The sequence below is a fragment of the Chiloscyllium plagiosum genome, chromosome 32 (genome assembly GCF_004010195.1).
Source record: "Chiloscyllium plagiosum isolate BGI_BamShark_2017 chromosome 32, ASM401019v2, whole genome shotgun sequence".
Classification (NCBI taxonomy): Eukaryota; Metazoa; Chordata; class Chondrichthyes; order Orectolobiformes; family Hemiscylliidae; genus Chiloscyllium; species Chiloscyllium plagiosum.
The window spans coordinates 44264175-44279191 of record NC_057741.1 but is presented as its reverse complement, the minus strand read 5'-3'; the positions used below and the strand labels follow the sequence as shown (position 1 = coordinate 44279191).

General features: G+C 44.3%; 1 protein-coding gene across 2 annotated transcripts in view; it reads left to right on the top strand.

Moving 5' to 3' along the window:
• Window positions 1-7722, top strand: part of homer2 (homer scaffold protein 2) — a 68126-nt gene extending 60404 nt beyond the window's left edge. For both annotated transcript variants that reach the window (XM_043674592.1, XM_043674591.1), the window contains 3 exons: window positions 3821-3931; window positions 5598-5678; window positions 6717-7722. In XM_043674592.1, coding sequence (XP_043530527.1) covers window positions 3821-3931; window positions 5598-5678; window positions 6717-6905 — 381 coding nt within the window. In that variant the 3' untranslated portion in view covers window positions 6906-7722. The remainder of the gene's footprint in view (window positions 1-3820; window positions 3932-5597; window positions 5679-6716) is intronic.
• Window positions 7723-15017: the final 7295 nt, after the last annotated feature.

Genomic DNA, 15017 nt, shown 5'->3' with positions numbered 1-15017 from the left:
GGAAGTTGGGGTTGGGGAGTGGGGTGGGGGAGGTGAGGTTGGGGAGGTGAGGTTGGGGAGGTGGGGTTGGGGAGGTGGGGTTGGGGAGGTGAGGTTGGAGATGGGTTTGAAGATGGAGTTGGTAATTCTTGGTTTTCTTCTCATTCAGCAGTCTCTCATTTAATCTGTGGGTTTTTCTGGCTTGGCCAGTAAGAGATTAACACTCACTTCCATGCTGTGCACTGGGGTGGAGGTGGGCTGGGTTGGAGATGGGTTTGAAGATGGAGTTGGTAATTCTTGGTTTTCTTCTCATTCAGCAGTCTCTCATTTAATCTGTGGGTTTTTCTGGCTTGGCCAGTAAGAGATTAACACTCACTTCCATGCTGTGCACTGGGGTGGAGGTGGACTGGGGGAGGTGGGGATTTGATCTCACAGTCCAGCCCCACAGGTCGTCAACCCTCCCAAGAAAAGAAAAACAAGATGTGAACTAGCGAACGTGCTTTCCTTCCTGTCAGCACTTGGCCTGAAACAACAGATTAAAAATCTCACTTGGTCAGACCTGGAAACGTTCTGCACTTTGTGCTGGTTTCATACTTTCATAGTAATAGAAGCAGGAGTGGCCATTTGACCCATCGAGCCTGCTCATGATTAATTAAGATCATGGCTGATCCATCCATCATTTCAGCTCCTCCTACCTGCATTATCTCCTTAACCCTTCATTCCCCTACCATGCAAAAACACATTGAACTCTGTCTTGAATATACATAATGAATCTGCCCCTAGTGCTTTCTTGGGCAGAGAATTCCATACTCTCTGGGAAAGGCATTCCTCCTCAACTCTGTCCTAAATCTACCTTCCTGACCTTGAGGCCATGTCCTCTAGTCCTCGTCTCACCCACCAGTGGAAACAACTTGCCTGCCTCTATCTTATCCATCCCTTTCATAATTTTATATGTATCTAAGATCCACTCTAATTCTTCTAAATTCTAACTAAATTCTACAGTCCCAGGCAGCTCAACCTCTTATCGTAGGATAACCCCCTCATCTCTGGAATCAACCTGGTGAACCTCCTCTGCATGGCCTCCCAAACCAGGATATCCCTTCTCAAGGTGCGGAGTCACCTTCACCTTGTACAATTGCAGCAGAACCTCCCTGATCTTAAATTCAATCCCTTTAGCAATGAAAGCCAATATTCTGTTTGCCTTCCTGATTACCTGTTTCACCTGCAAATCAACCTTAAGTGATTCATGTATGAGCATTCCTAAGTCCCTCTGCACAACAGCATGCTGCAATCTTTCACCATATAAATAATACTCTGACCTACTAGTTTTACTTCCAAAGTGGATAGCCAACGTTTACCAACATTGTACTCCACCTGGCAGACCCTTGCCGACTCACCTAACCTATATAGATCTCTCTGCAGATCTGCCACATCTTCTGCACAGTTTGCCTTTTCACTCAATTTAGTGTCATCAGCAAACTTGGATACATTACACTCTGTTTCTTATTCCAAACCATTGATATATCTGCAGATCTAGGTGTTTCATGGCCCTCAGTCAGAGTGCAGTTTGGAAATCCCTGTTTTCCCACTTCAACATCACAATCCCAGATTGAAGGTGAAAGATCTCCTCAGAGACCCATTGGGTCCTTAGTGGAAATCCACTTTCAGATATGATTATATTTTGTTGAATCAAGGGAAAGGTTATTGAGATACACGGAGGAAGAATCGAGAATTCTCTGCAGTTTTCAATTGTTCTGGGCGAAAATTGAACAAATCTTTCTGGAAGTTTAAGCTGGGCTCACAGAAGCCGAGGTATGCGGGGAATTTCCCAGTCAGGGCTGAGTGGAGGCATGAGGAACACCCATGCCAGTCACACTGTTCCAGAACCTTCTGCAACTTGTTTTAATGCTAACTCTGAAGGAAACAGGGCAGATGTTGAAGAGAGTACATGAAATGGGTTAGAATGTAAGAGCAGGGTGATTCTGCTGGATCATGAGTTAGGCCACAATCTGAGTACTATGAGAAGTTTTGGTCACCTTAGCACTGAAAGGATGTAATTGCATTAGAGAAGGGACAAAAGAAATTTATGTGGATTTTGGAGGATTAGAAAGCTGCCACTATCAGAAAGATTTGACAGATTAAGCTTATTCCCATTGGAACAGAAGAGGCAGAGGGGGTGTAGAAAATGTAAGGTGTCTGGGTAGAGAGAATGGGAGTGGCCTGTTTAGTTTAGCAAAGACATTAGTGACTAGGACGCATAGATTTAAAGATTTAAAGTAATTTGGGCAGAAGCATTGGAGGGGAGAAAGGAACAAAGTATTTTCTTTCTCCAGAGGCTGTTTTAGATTAGATTCCCTACAGTGTGGAAACGGGCCCTTCAGCCCAATAAGTCCACACTGATCCTCCAAAGAGTAACCCATCCAGACCCATTTCCCTCTGACTAATGCACCTAACATTGTAGGCAATTTAGGATAGCCAATTTACCTGACCTGCACCTCTTTGGAGTGTGGGAGGAAGCCCACACAGACACAGGGAGAACGTGCAAACACACAGACAGTTGCCCGAGGCTGGAATTGAACCTGGGACCCTGGTGCTATGAGGCAGCAGTGCTAGCAACTGTGCCACCCATGTTGTGGTGTCTGGATTCACTGCCTGAAAGGCATAAACATTAGGGGCAGAATGGCATCCTCTCGTTCCATTTTCATTTTCCAAACATTCCAGATATCGGAGGAGGACAAATGTGCAATAGATGGCGGGTGTGGGACAGTATGTAAATTGCTCCATTGAGGGCCAGCATGGACACAATGGGTCGATTGGCCTCGTTCTGGGCCGAAACAATTTGATAATTCTATGTGATGGTGAGGTTGATGTTCAGATGCAGTGAGGATGGAAGGGGAGAGCAGGCAGTAATTACCCTACAGGGAATTCAGGCTGAATTCCTGCCACATATCAATTCCCAAATACACCTGGGGCCTTCCTAGAGGTTTTATAAACATGATCTCCCCCATCCCCTCTTCTGCCATTGACAGTCAGAGTCAACTGACCAATCAAATAGCTTGCTTCCCCGTGCCCCTCTGTATCTCTCTCTCCACACTCACTGCCTGTCCTGCCCTGCTGAATGTTTCCAGCATCTTCTCATTTTTATTTCACATTTTCAGCATCTGCTTTATTTTGGTTTCTTTTATACTTTCATGGATAATTAAAAAGCTTAAAGGGTGACACGGTGGCTCAGTGGTTAGCATTGCTGCCTCACAGTGCCAGGGACCTGGGTTCAATTCCAGCCTTGGGTGACTGTCGTGTAGAGTTTGCACATTCTCCCCGTGTCTGCATGGGTTTCCTTTGAGTGCTCTAGTTTCCTTCCACAGTCCAAAGATGTGCAGGCTAGGTGGCTTGGCCATGGGAAATGTGGGCTTATGGGGATAAGGCAAGGCGGTGGGTCAGTATGGATGTAGTGGGCCGAATGGCGTATTTCTGCACGGTAGAGATTCTATGATTAATCAAACATTTGCTTCTCTTAATGTCCCAGTGATTTGCCTTGGGCAAGGGTCTGTACCCAATGAGTGAAACCTTCATTCCTGGTATTTTCAAAACTAACATATCTCTTGATTGTTGGACTGCAGTGACTGTCATTTGATAATTGAGGATCCAGGTCACCTGAATAATTCTTCTGCTGTACATTAGGTGAGGTTTTAACTTATCGATAATCCTTTCCCTCCCACAGAGTTAAAACCAGATCCAATTTCTTGTACAGAGCGCCTGTGACATACTTTTTATCAAAGTGGCTGAGAGGAGGTAGGAAGGTGGTTTCCTCCTTTGTGATGTTTCTATCTCAAACCCTCAGATGATGGAGCTGGAGGCTCAGTGTGCTGACTTCAATCTGGAGAAAGAGAGGAACACGCGACTGACTCGAACTGTGAAACAGCTGGAGACTGACATTCATGAAAAGGAGCAGGTTTGTGGTTTCGGTTTCTTAACGGGGAAAGCTGGTGATGTGGGAGCGTTTACACGTTGCTATTACCTCAGTTACCAGGCCAGGACTGAGCTGTGCTGTCCCCAGTAACTGATCCAAATGGTGGTGACAGAATCTGTGTGATGTACAGGACCTGTCAGTGAATACCCCTACCATGCTTATTATTAAAAGGTAGGAAGTGAAAAGTGAGGTCTGTAGGAGCTGGTGTTAAAGTCTGTAGGAGCTGGTGTTCACTTAAGATGTGGTGAATAAGTTTCTGGTTTGTCACCTCTTAAACTGGCCCAGCACTGATGGACTGAACACTCTCACATGGTTGGAGACTGTCAGTCTCACCCACTAGTGTTGGACCCACAGCACAAAGTGGCTGCACTCTGGTTGAAAGGTGAGCCACTGTAGCATTGTCCTGGCAGCTAACTGCCCGGTATGGGACGGAGAGTGTGCTGGGTGCTGTGTGAACGCAGGGCAAAAGCCACGTATCCGTCTTCCCAGAATGAACGGTGGGTGGTGTTCCTTCCAAAGGAAACTGTTTGCAGAAGCCATGAGAACAATAGACAGAATGGAATAAAAGTAATCTGCTGGAGATTATTGAGGGAAAATGTTTTGTACATTCACTGAGGAGGGGTATTCTAGGAAACAAACCTGTATTGGGTTTAATTTACGATTTGCTTACACCCCACCAGCTTCGATATTCAGCATTCCAGGCTCCAGTGTGATGTCACCACCAAACACATCTTCCCAGCATTCCAATGATTTTTGTCCCTGATCCACTTTTCAATGCAGTCCCACTATCCCTCCTTTTAATTTCCTCCACTTCTAATGTCCACAGCCCCAAATACTCCTTTCAGATTAAACAGCAATTTGGTAAGGTCTCTTTCATTTAAGAAGCATGTTCTCACTCCTCATAATGCAGCTTCCTCTGCAGTTTTGGATCAACTGTTTATTTGATTAGCCCAGCCTTACTCTATAGAAGCTCAACTGCAACTTAAAAAGAACAGTTTATCATCTTTTCTATCACGGAATCCTCCAGTGTGGAAACAGACCCTCCGAAGAGTAACCCACCCAGACCCATTCCCCGACCATATGTTTACCCCTGACTAATGCACCTATCTTTGGATTAGTCATGCTACAGCCTTCTGGATTCAATACTCCATTCAATTATTTCACATCATAACCGTTGCTCCCACTTGTTCAGAAAACAGGTGTCGGTTCTGCCTTTGTCATTTTCTGATTCTTGAGACGCACCATGCTCCTTTCATTACTGCCCTCTTTCACTGTGCACCATCAGTCCTTCTGGCATTTAATTGCTGCTACCTTTCACCCAACCAGAGCATCCCTTCTGTCCTTGCCCTCCTCCATCTCCTTCCTTACTGTACACTCTCATACATTTTCTGAGTTCTAATGAAAAATCATACACTGGAAATATTAACTGCTTCCCTTTCCACGGGTGCTGTCTGACCTTCCAAGCGTTACTGCACTTTGGTTTTAATTCAGATTAAGAAGAGTATTATGATGATTGGCCAAGAAATGATGTTTGATGGGAATGGTTCCATCAATTTATATTCTAGAAGTTTCTGTGCAGCCCAGGAAGATGTGATTACCATGATGCTGAGTTGTTTGTGGAAAAGTATTTCTGTTTTATTTCCCCCAGGAGTTGGAGAGGCTGAGGGAGGAGGCTCAGGTCATTCCCCAGCTCCTGGCTGAGTGCGAAGCTTTAAGGGAACGTCTCCAGGTACAGTGCATGTGTTTGGTGGCAGGCAGGCAGTGTCCTGAGGCCAATATTTATTCCTCAACCAACATCAGCAAAACCATCTGCTGACTGTGGGATCTTGCTGTGTGTATCAATTGACTGATATTTTCCTACAACTTTTGAAGTTATATATTGCTGGGAAGCTCATGAAAGTTTCTAGAGTAGCACAAACCCTTTCCATTTTTCTCACGGCCATAGGCAGCAACAGATACAGCCTGGTGCTAGCTACCATTCTGTATCAAGCAGCATGATTATTACACTGCAGATATTCTCTGTCTCTATGTCTGCCTGTCTCTCTCTCTCTCTCACTCACTCTTCCTTCCATGCTATGGTTCAAACTGGATGTTAAAATGTAACTGTTTTGTTTAATGCCCCTCACTTGGAGTTAGTTTACAATTTTCTTATGTAAGTGTTGCCCCTGGTGGATGCTACTCTGTGGGTTATGTGTATTTTAGGTAAAAGTGACCACAATTGATATCCGTAATTTGAATCATGTATGGGACAAGCTGACCTAGAAAGTAAACACATCCTGGAGGAGAATTTGTTTTAAATTCTTCTGTGATTAAACTCAAAGTCTTTTATCATTACTGCTTCGAGATCTTTTCACAGTCAGACTTGTCCCCAGAAAAAAAACAATATTCAGGATGTCCTGTGTCCCTGCCTCAGATACTGCCACAGATATAGGCTGTATCCCATTACAGGGATACATTGGTGTAATGGGAATGTCACTGGTTTTAGTACCCAGAGCCCCCAAGCTGATGATCTGGGGATGTAGGTTCAAATCATAACATGGATATAGTGAAGTTTGAATTCAATGAAATATCTGGAATGGTGACTATGTAATGATAATAAATCATTATAAAACCCTGACTCATTAACTGATGCCCTTTTTCTTAGGAAAGGAACTCTATCATTTGACCCACAGCAATGTCCCTTCTGAAATGGCCAAACAAAGCCACTCAGTTCAAGAGCACAATCTTGACAGCATCTCTTACTCCCTTGTCCCCTCTCTGGTTTCAGGCAGCGGAGAATTCAAACAAGGAGCTGGAAAACAAAGCAAACTCATTAAAGACAAATGTTGAAGAAAGTCGGCAGAAACAGAATGACCTGAAGAAAGAGTTAACGGCATTTCTGGAAGTTCTGGATGGAAAAATTGATGAGCTTCATGGATTCCGACAAGGCCTGGCCAAATTGGGGATGGACAATTGAGGATGGGGCATTAGGGGGTGACAACGGAGAGTGACATCTGTAATATCGAGAGGTGGGTGAGGTTGGGGAAGATAGGGGACTTGTTTGGGTCATGAGGACAGGGGCGGGGGTTCAAGGTAGGAGACTTGGGGATGACAGACTGACTGGTGTCCTTGCCCTGACCCTGACCCATGACCCATGAGGTGAAAATACCTTTAACCTGGATAAATCTGGAGAGGGAGGTGAATTTGCTGCCAAATTTAGGTGAGGCTGCTTCAAACACAAGTTTCCGCTATTTCAGCCCAATAGAAACAATCCCATCAATGACAGAATGCTAAGTGTCTATGTACAAGAAAGCAAGTAATTGATGTGGGAATGATCTCCTTGCCAACTCAATGTGCACATATCCCTGAAGGTTTGGTCCTGTGATCATCTGGGCAAACCCTCTTTTTGACTCATTGCTCACCTTTTATAAATAATTAACCAGACCCATTAAGAAAATGACAAAAACACAATTTTATGATGTCCCTCCTGGGTTTCTGCACATTTGGAAAATGTATCTTTAATTCCTAGAGATTTCTGTCCTGAACCATTGCCAAGGACTAGACCAAGTAGGAGTGTGTGGGTTTGAAATTTGAGCTGTATCGTTTGTGTAATCAGTTTTGAGCAGAAAACTGCTCACATTTCATTTTCTGATTGTATGAATGATGTTGAAAGCACAACTTGAGTTTATTTGGAGAGTTCTGGAGAACAGAAAAACTGCCTGCGGATTTTAGTGTGTTTTTAATGTTTGTTTCTTATTGACAGGAATAAATATTAACCTTACATTTTAAAAGTCTACTTAGTTCAGGTTTCATCATGCACTTGTGTGTGTGCAGTGTGTGAACATACAGTGTGGGTGCGTTTGGGACTGGGCTGAGGAACTTTGAATGTGGACTGTATTCTTATTATTGTACTTGTGCTGATCCTGCCTATAATTTATTTAAAAAGCTTTTTCAATAGGCTAAGTATAGTGGTGGAACCATTCTTGATTCTTTACCAGCGAGCCGTGGGAGGCTGCTGAGGAAGCTGAATTCTAATCCAGGATTGGTGCTGATTCCCTGCAGTGACTCAGTGCATTACTGATTTACTCAACATCCCCCAGTAACAAATAGGTGATTCCAGGAAAGGCTGAATATTAATTCCTGTAGCAGCCCCTTATCAAAGAAAATGAGAAAATCAATTGAGGCGTAAACAAAAGGCTATACTTTGAGTGCAGACATCCTAAAGTCTCTGGGACTGGAGGAGCGGACAGAGATAGAGAAGATGTAGAGGCTAGAGGAGATGATGGATATCGAGAGGGGGTGTAGGGGCTGGAGGGGGTTACAGAGATAGGGAGGAGTGTAGGGACTGGAGGAGGTGATGGAGATAGGGAGGGACTGGAGGAGGTGACGGAGATTGGGAGGGGCTGGAGAAAATGAAGTGTCAGAGGAAGTGCACAAGTTTCTAAAGAGTTCACCATCCAACCCTTTAGCAGAAGCATTCATGATGGAGTCTGTAGATCGTGCATTGCCTGTCTCAGAACCCATGAAACCAAACTGGAAGTGAGCTTTCTTGATCTCGAGAGACTGTTTACAAGAGACCAAGAAGGCAGCAGGAATTTGTGTGAAGTGGACAAAGACAGTAAGCTTTTAGATGAGTTGACTGTTCTGGAGGTTAGGATGTGGGACGTCGGTATTGGGTGTGTTCCAATCAATGAGTCGCGAGGTGAGGATTTCAGCTGCTGATGAGCTCAGACAGGACAAAGGTCATACTGATGGTGTGTTTGGAAGCTGGTAGCAGGGGTGTGGATGGTGGACAGTGAGCAGTGGATCAGGGGTGAGGGGGCAAGAAGGTGAGGGATGAGCAAATATCTGACCTTTCCCCCTCATTCAGTTCCAGGAGAGATTAGTGATGGAGCTGAAAACTAGAGTCACCATCAGCAAACTGACAGCAAACTTGTCCCAATGACTAAAATATCCTGTATCATAATCCCCAATGCAATCTGGTTCCTGGATCACCAGATGTTAACCCTTTGTAATGAAATCCAAGTTCACAGAAATAGCAGCACTTTAACTAAAAAGTCATCACAAATGTGCCTCTATACACAAAAAGACAAAAGCTGGGAATTTCTTTGAGGAGGGACGGGGTGATCTAGGGATATTGGTGGCTTTGAGCTTTTGTTGACTCATTAATCCAACATCCTTCCCCAGATACTATACAAACCCAGATACAATATAACCCATGCTGTGTTGTAGCACCAATGAGGTTTGAAACGAACGGGGGCGAAAGGAGAGAAGATGTTTCAGAATAATTCTATACATTGTTGAATTGTGGCAGCAATCCTCAGTGAGAGGACCTGTTGCCATGACAACAGCTGTTTCTGGGGTTTCACTTTGCTGCTATTTGCAAAAAGCATTTCTGGAACTGCGCAAAGTGACAGTGACAGAAACATGGAACTGGAATTACAGGGAAACCCAGAAACTTCTGGAAATGCTCAGCATGTCAGGCAGTGTCTGGGAAGAGTGAGATTCAGAGAGAGAAATAGAGACACAGAGAGACAGTGTCATGTTTCAGACTAATGACCTCTTGCATTATTTTCTCAATTAAACAGTTTGATGATTTTCTTTGTAACTACAGGCTGACTGGTGATGTTGGTTTAATTCTGTTTAAAGAACCTGAAGCATTCTGTTTCTTTCTCCACTGATGCTATCAGCTCTGCTGAGCATTTTAAGCAATTTCTACTTTTGCTTTTAGATTTCCGGGGCCTGTGGTATTTTATTTCTGGTAGTCCGCAGTCCATTCCTTTATTCATCGCTTCCCTTCTTAAAGAGGTGACTGAGGATTGTCAGTGCCCAGCTCTATGTCATCACTGGGTTAAAATCCTGAAAACCTCTCCCGACAGCATGTGGGGTGAACCTTTACCCCAGGTCAGGAAGACAGCTCACCACCTTCACCAGAGCTGTTATGAAATTGGCAGGAAATGCTGGCTCAGCCAGCAACTCCCACATTCTGCGAATTAATTTTCAAAGTATGATTTATTCTCCATTGCTTTTTACCTCAGAGCAGAAAGAGAGTCTCTGATTGGACCAGCCATTCCTCTCTATCCAAACAGCACCTTATTCATCAGGTAGATGGAGAAAAGGCTGTGCAACTGTGAGAGGCATCCCAGATCCTATCCAGTATATTCCAGTTTTTGGGAGGTAACAGTAGGGTTGGTTTCTCATCCCCCTTTGGATTGAGCTGCTGGTGATTCGGAGATATTCAGGACAGATCAGGGAATAGTCATCCACAAGGAAACAGGGACAAGCTGTATTTTCCAGGTTGAGAATAACTATAAACTAAGAAACACAGAATCGGGGTTAACGTTATTTCCTCCGATGGTGGATGTTGGGGTCTGATTTTCCACCAGTTGTTTCAGAATCAGAAAATCTACCTGAGAATCAGGAATTTGAGAGACACCAGAATTGGGACATAATACTGAGGATGATTGTGCAGAATACAATGAGACATGAACAAATTCACTGAACAGTGTAAGTAACAAATTAATCTCAGGAATGCAAGTGTGAGATGATGTGTTTTGATGTGATAGGAGATCACCTGCTTCTTGGAAGATATGTGTGTAAACAATACAGGTGCAGAGTGATTTGGGAATACAGAGAAAATCAAGCAGCAATACAGTTTAATAAAGATATAAAAAATAAAACAACCACAGCCATCTTCCTGTGTGTCAGATATGACTCCAACCAACAGAGAGTTTGTCCACAGACTCCCATTGATTCCAGTTTTACCAGGGCTCCTTGATGCCACACTCGGTTAAATGCGGCCTTGATGTCAAGGGCTGTCCCTCTCACCTCATGGCTGGAATACCAGGTCTTTGTCCATGTTTGAACCGAGGCTGGACTGAGGTCAGGAGCTGAGTGACCCTGGCAGAACCCAATCTGGGCATTACTGAACAGTTTAGTGCTGAGCAGGTGCTGCTTGATAGCATTATTGATGACACCTTCCATCACTTTACTGATGATTGAGAGTAGACTGATAGAGCTGAATGGGATTTGTTCTCTTTTTGTGTACAGGACATACCTGGGCAATTTTCCACATTGTTGAGTGGATGCCAGTGTTGTAACTGTACTGTCTAGGGGAATGGCAAGTTCTGGAGCACAAGTCGTCAGTACTATTGCCAGAATGTTGTCAGAGCTCTTAGTCTTTGCAACATCCAGGGCCTTCAATCATTTCTGTATAACTCATGGAATGAATCAAATTGGCTGAAGACTGGTATCTGTGATACTGGGGAACTTAGAGGAGGCTGGGATCAATCATCCACTCATTACTTCTGGCTCAAAATTGCTGTGAAAGCTCCAGCCTTATCTTTTTTCCTAACGTGCTGGGCTCTTCCACCAATGAAGATGGGGAGATTTCTGAAACCGCCTCCTCCGTTCATGACTGCATGTGGCAGGACTGCAGGAGCTTAAATCTGATCCATTAGCTGTGAGATTGCTTAGCTCTGTCTATCATTTGCTGCGTATGCTGTTTGACATGCAAGTCATCCTGTTTGGTGTTGGCTTCACCAGGTTGACACCTCATTTTTAGGTATGCCTGGTGCTGCTCCTGGCATGCGCTCTTTGTTGAACCTGGCTTGATGGTGATGGTCGAGTGGGGGATATGCCAGACCATGAGGTTACAGATTGTGCTGGAGTACAAATCTGCTACTGTTGATGGTCCACAGGGCCTCATGCTGCCCAGTCTTGAGTTGCTAGATCGGTTTGAATCTGTCCCATTTAGCTCGATGACAATGCCACACAACACAATGGTATTCTCTATGTGAAGATGGGACTTTGTCTCCATAATTCTGGATCAGTGGTGCTGGAAGAGCACAGCAATTCAGGCAGCATCCGAGGAGCTTCGAAATCGACGTTTCGGGCAAAAGCCCTTGAGGGCTTTTGCCCGAAACGTCGATTTCGAAGCTCCTTGGATGCTGCCTGAATTGCTGTGCTCTTCCAGCACCACTGATCCAGAATCTGGTTTCCAGCATCTGCAGTCATTGTTTTTACCTCTTTGTCTCCATAAGTACCTCTTACCGATACTGTCATTGACAGATGCATCTACAGCTGGCAGATTGGTAAGGATTGTTATCGATACATTAGAGAGGTGCTCATTAAACATGGGGAGAAAGGAATAGATGGATATGTTGATAGGGCTAGGTACAGGGGCATTGCCATAGAACTGTTGGACTGAATGGCCTGTTTCTGAGCTGGAATCAAAACAGAATAATGGAAACAATTGGCTGGTTGTTATTTGTGGGTCCTTCCTGTGCACAAACTGATTACTGCAATGTCCCTGCCCTGAAACAGTAAACAGACTCAAAGAAGTATTTGATTGTGGAGTTCTGGGATGTTAGAGGAATGAAGGGTGTTTAAGTTAAATTCATTTCTCCAGAATGTATTGGATGCGATTTCCTTATTGACACTGAATGAGATCTTGAGAGATGAGATCTTGCTGAAGAGGCGGGTGTTATCCTCTTGCTGAATATTACAGTGTCTGCCACACACACTAACACACGCCAAAAAGCATTAATTATTTGACAGGAGGTGCAGACTGGTGGGGAGGTGGCATTATTTAACAGAAGTTCAGGATCTGGATATAAAGCCTCCCACCTCCTTTCTGCAGCCCGCACTGAATTGTTCACCGAACTGCAGATGTACTGAGAGCTGTAATTACATGATCACGTTGGCACAGACTAGATTCTCATTCTCACCTCCCAAAAGCATTAAATCACCTATAAATAGTCTCATTAGTGCAATTATCTCGACTGCTTGCTCTGACCTTTCAGCCTCTCTCCATCATTCTCTCACTCCATTTGCTGACCCAGCCATTTTCAGATCCTGTTGTTCAGTCATTTGCAATTCCTTTATCCAGTTCCATTTTAAACTATTGTTTACACTAATTACAGATCTGTCCTTCAGATTCTGGAAGGGCTACTGGGAAAGATTTGCATAAACACCTACAGGATCATGATTTATTTTAAAGCTTGTAACAGAATTAGAAATGAAATGTTCTGAGCTCATTATGAACTGAGAATTCGTCGGTGACACTTGACAGCTTGGATTTGACTGTGATAACCTCACCTGGGGTGGAGGCTGGAATGTGACAGGGAGGGTATGGGGGAATGAAAGTGAGGATATGGGAGAATCGGGCTGGGGTTTGGGGAGTGAGGATGTGAGGGAGGGGGGCTTTTGCTGAATACAGAGATTTTGCATCCCACAGTCGCACTGGATGGAATGGGTCTGTGTAGGGGCAGGATTGGAACTGTCTGTGATGTCTCCCACAGTTAAATATCCTGATATAAAAAGATTGGCCCCAGGCCCTTTCTAGAAATCAGAAAGGTTATCGCTGAAATTTCTCACCAGTTGACCACATACTGAAATATTTAACAAAGCAATAACATTCAGAAAGGCGATGAATTACATACTGTCAGGAAGTCCACAAAACACAAGCCCAGAAGCAGCTTCCAGCTTCCACAGTAACAAGTACAGGATGTGGGTTTAGCTGCACATCAGTCTCCACAATGCACACAGATTTCCTTTTGCTCCACGTGGCATCACCGTCACTGAATACCCCACAATCAACCTCCTGGAAAGAGTGACTGGCCAGAAACTCAACTAGACTCACCACACAAACACAGTGGCTATAGGAGCAGGTCGGAGGCTGGGAATAGTGCAGCAAGGAACTTACCTCCTGACTCCCAAAGCTTGTCCACCACCTACAAGGCACAAGTTGGAGCCACTTGTCTTGGATATGTGCGGCCTCAAAAATGTGTTTGTTGATAGACATGATTTGGAGATGCCGGTGTTGGACTGGGGTGTACAAAGTTAAAAATCACACAACACCAGGTTATAGTCCAACAGGTTTAATTGGAAGCACACTAGCTTTCGGAGCGACGCTCCTTCATCAGGTGGTAGAAGGAGCGTTGCTCCAAAAGCTAGTGTGCTTCCAATTAAACCTGTTGGACTATAACCTGGTGATATGTGATTTTTAACTTTGTTGATAGAGTTCTGGTTGGAATGCCATGTTTCTAGGAATTATTGTGCGTGTCTCTGTTTGGCTTGTCCTAGGATGGACTTGGATTCCATTTACCACCGCCTGAGAAAAAGAACAGGAAATGACATCACCATAAGAAATGATGTCACCACAGGAAATGGCATCACCAACCCAAAGAAATTCAAACATATAAATAGAAAGTGGGCTACACCACCAGTGCTTCATTTGGAGGCGCACTGAAGATGTTACCCAGTATGGGGAGAAACGTCTGAAAATGAACCTTCCAGCTCAGTGAGCAAACCTACATCCAGAACTCCAACCTGAGCTACAAACCTTCTCAAAACTCACTAACCATGCTAAGTAATGTCATCAGTGAGCCTCTGCTGAAGCACTGGAGGTATGGCCTGCTTTTTATTTAGGTTTCTTTGGGTTGGTGAAATCATTTCCTGTGGTAATGTAATTTCCTATTTTTTTTCTCAGGGGGCCCAGGTCAATGTGTTTATTGATAGATTTCCAGTTGGAATGCCATGTGTCTAGGAATTCCTGTATGTGTCTCTGTTTGGCTTGTCCTAGGATGGGTGTGTTGTCCCAGTTGAAGTGGTGTCCTTCCTCATGTATGTAAAAGTACTAGTGAGTGTGGGTCATGTCATTTTGTGGCTAGTTGATGTTCATGTATCCTGGTGGCTAGTCTTCTGCCTGTTTGTCCAATGTAGTGTTTGTTTTAGTTCTTGCATGTTATTTTGTAAATGACATTTAGTTTTGCTTGTTGTCTGTATAGGGTCTTTCAAGTTCATTAGCTGCTGTTTTAGTGTGTTGGTGGGTTTGTGGGCTACCATGAGGCCAAGGGGTCTGAGTAGTCTGGCAGTCATTTCTAAGATGTCTTTGATGTAGGGAAGAGTGGCTAGGGTTTCTGGATGTGTTTTGTCTGCTTGTTTGGATTTGTTGCTGAGAAATCGGCAGATTGTGTTCATTGGGTAGGCAAATGTGAGGTCTGCAGATGCTGGAAACCAGAATCTAGATCAGAGTGGTGCTGGAAAAGCACAGCAGGTCAGGCAGCTTCCAAGGAGCAGGAAAATC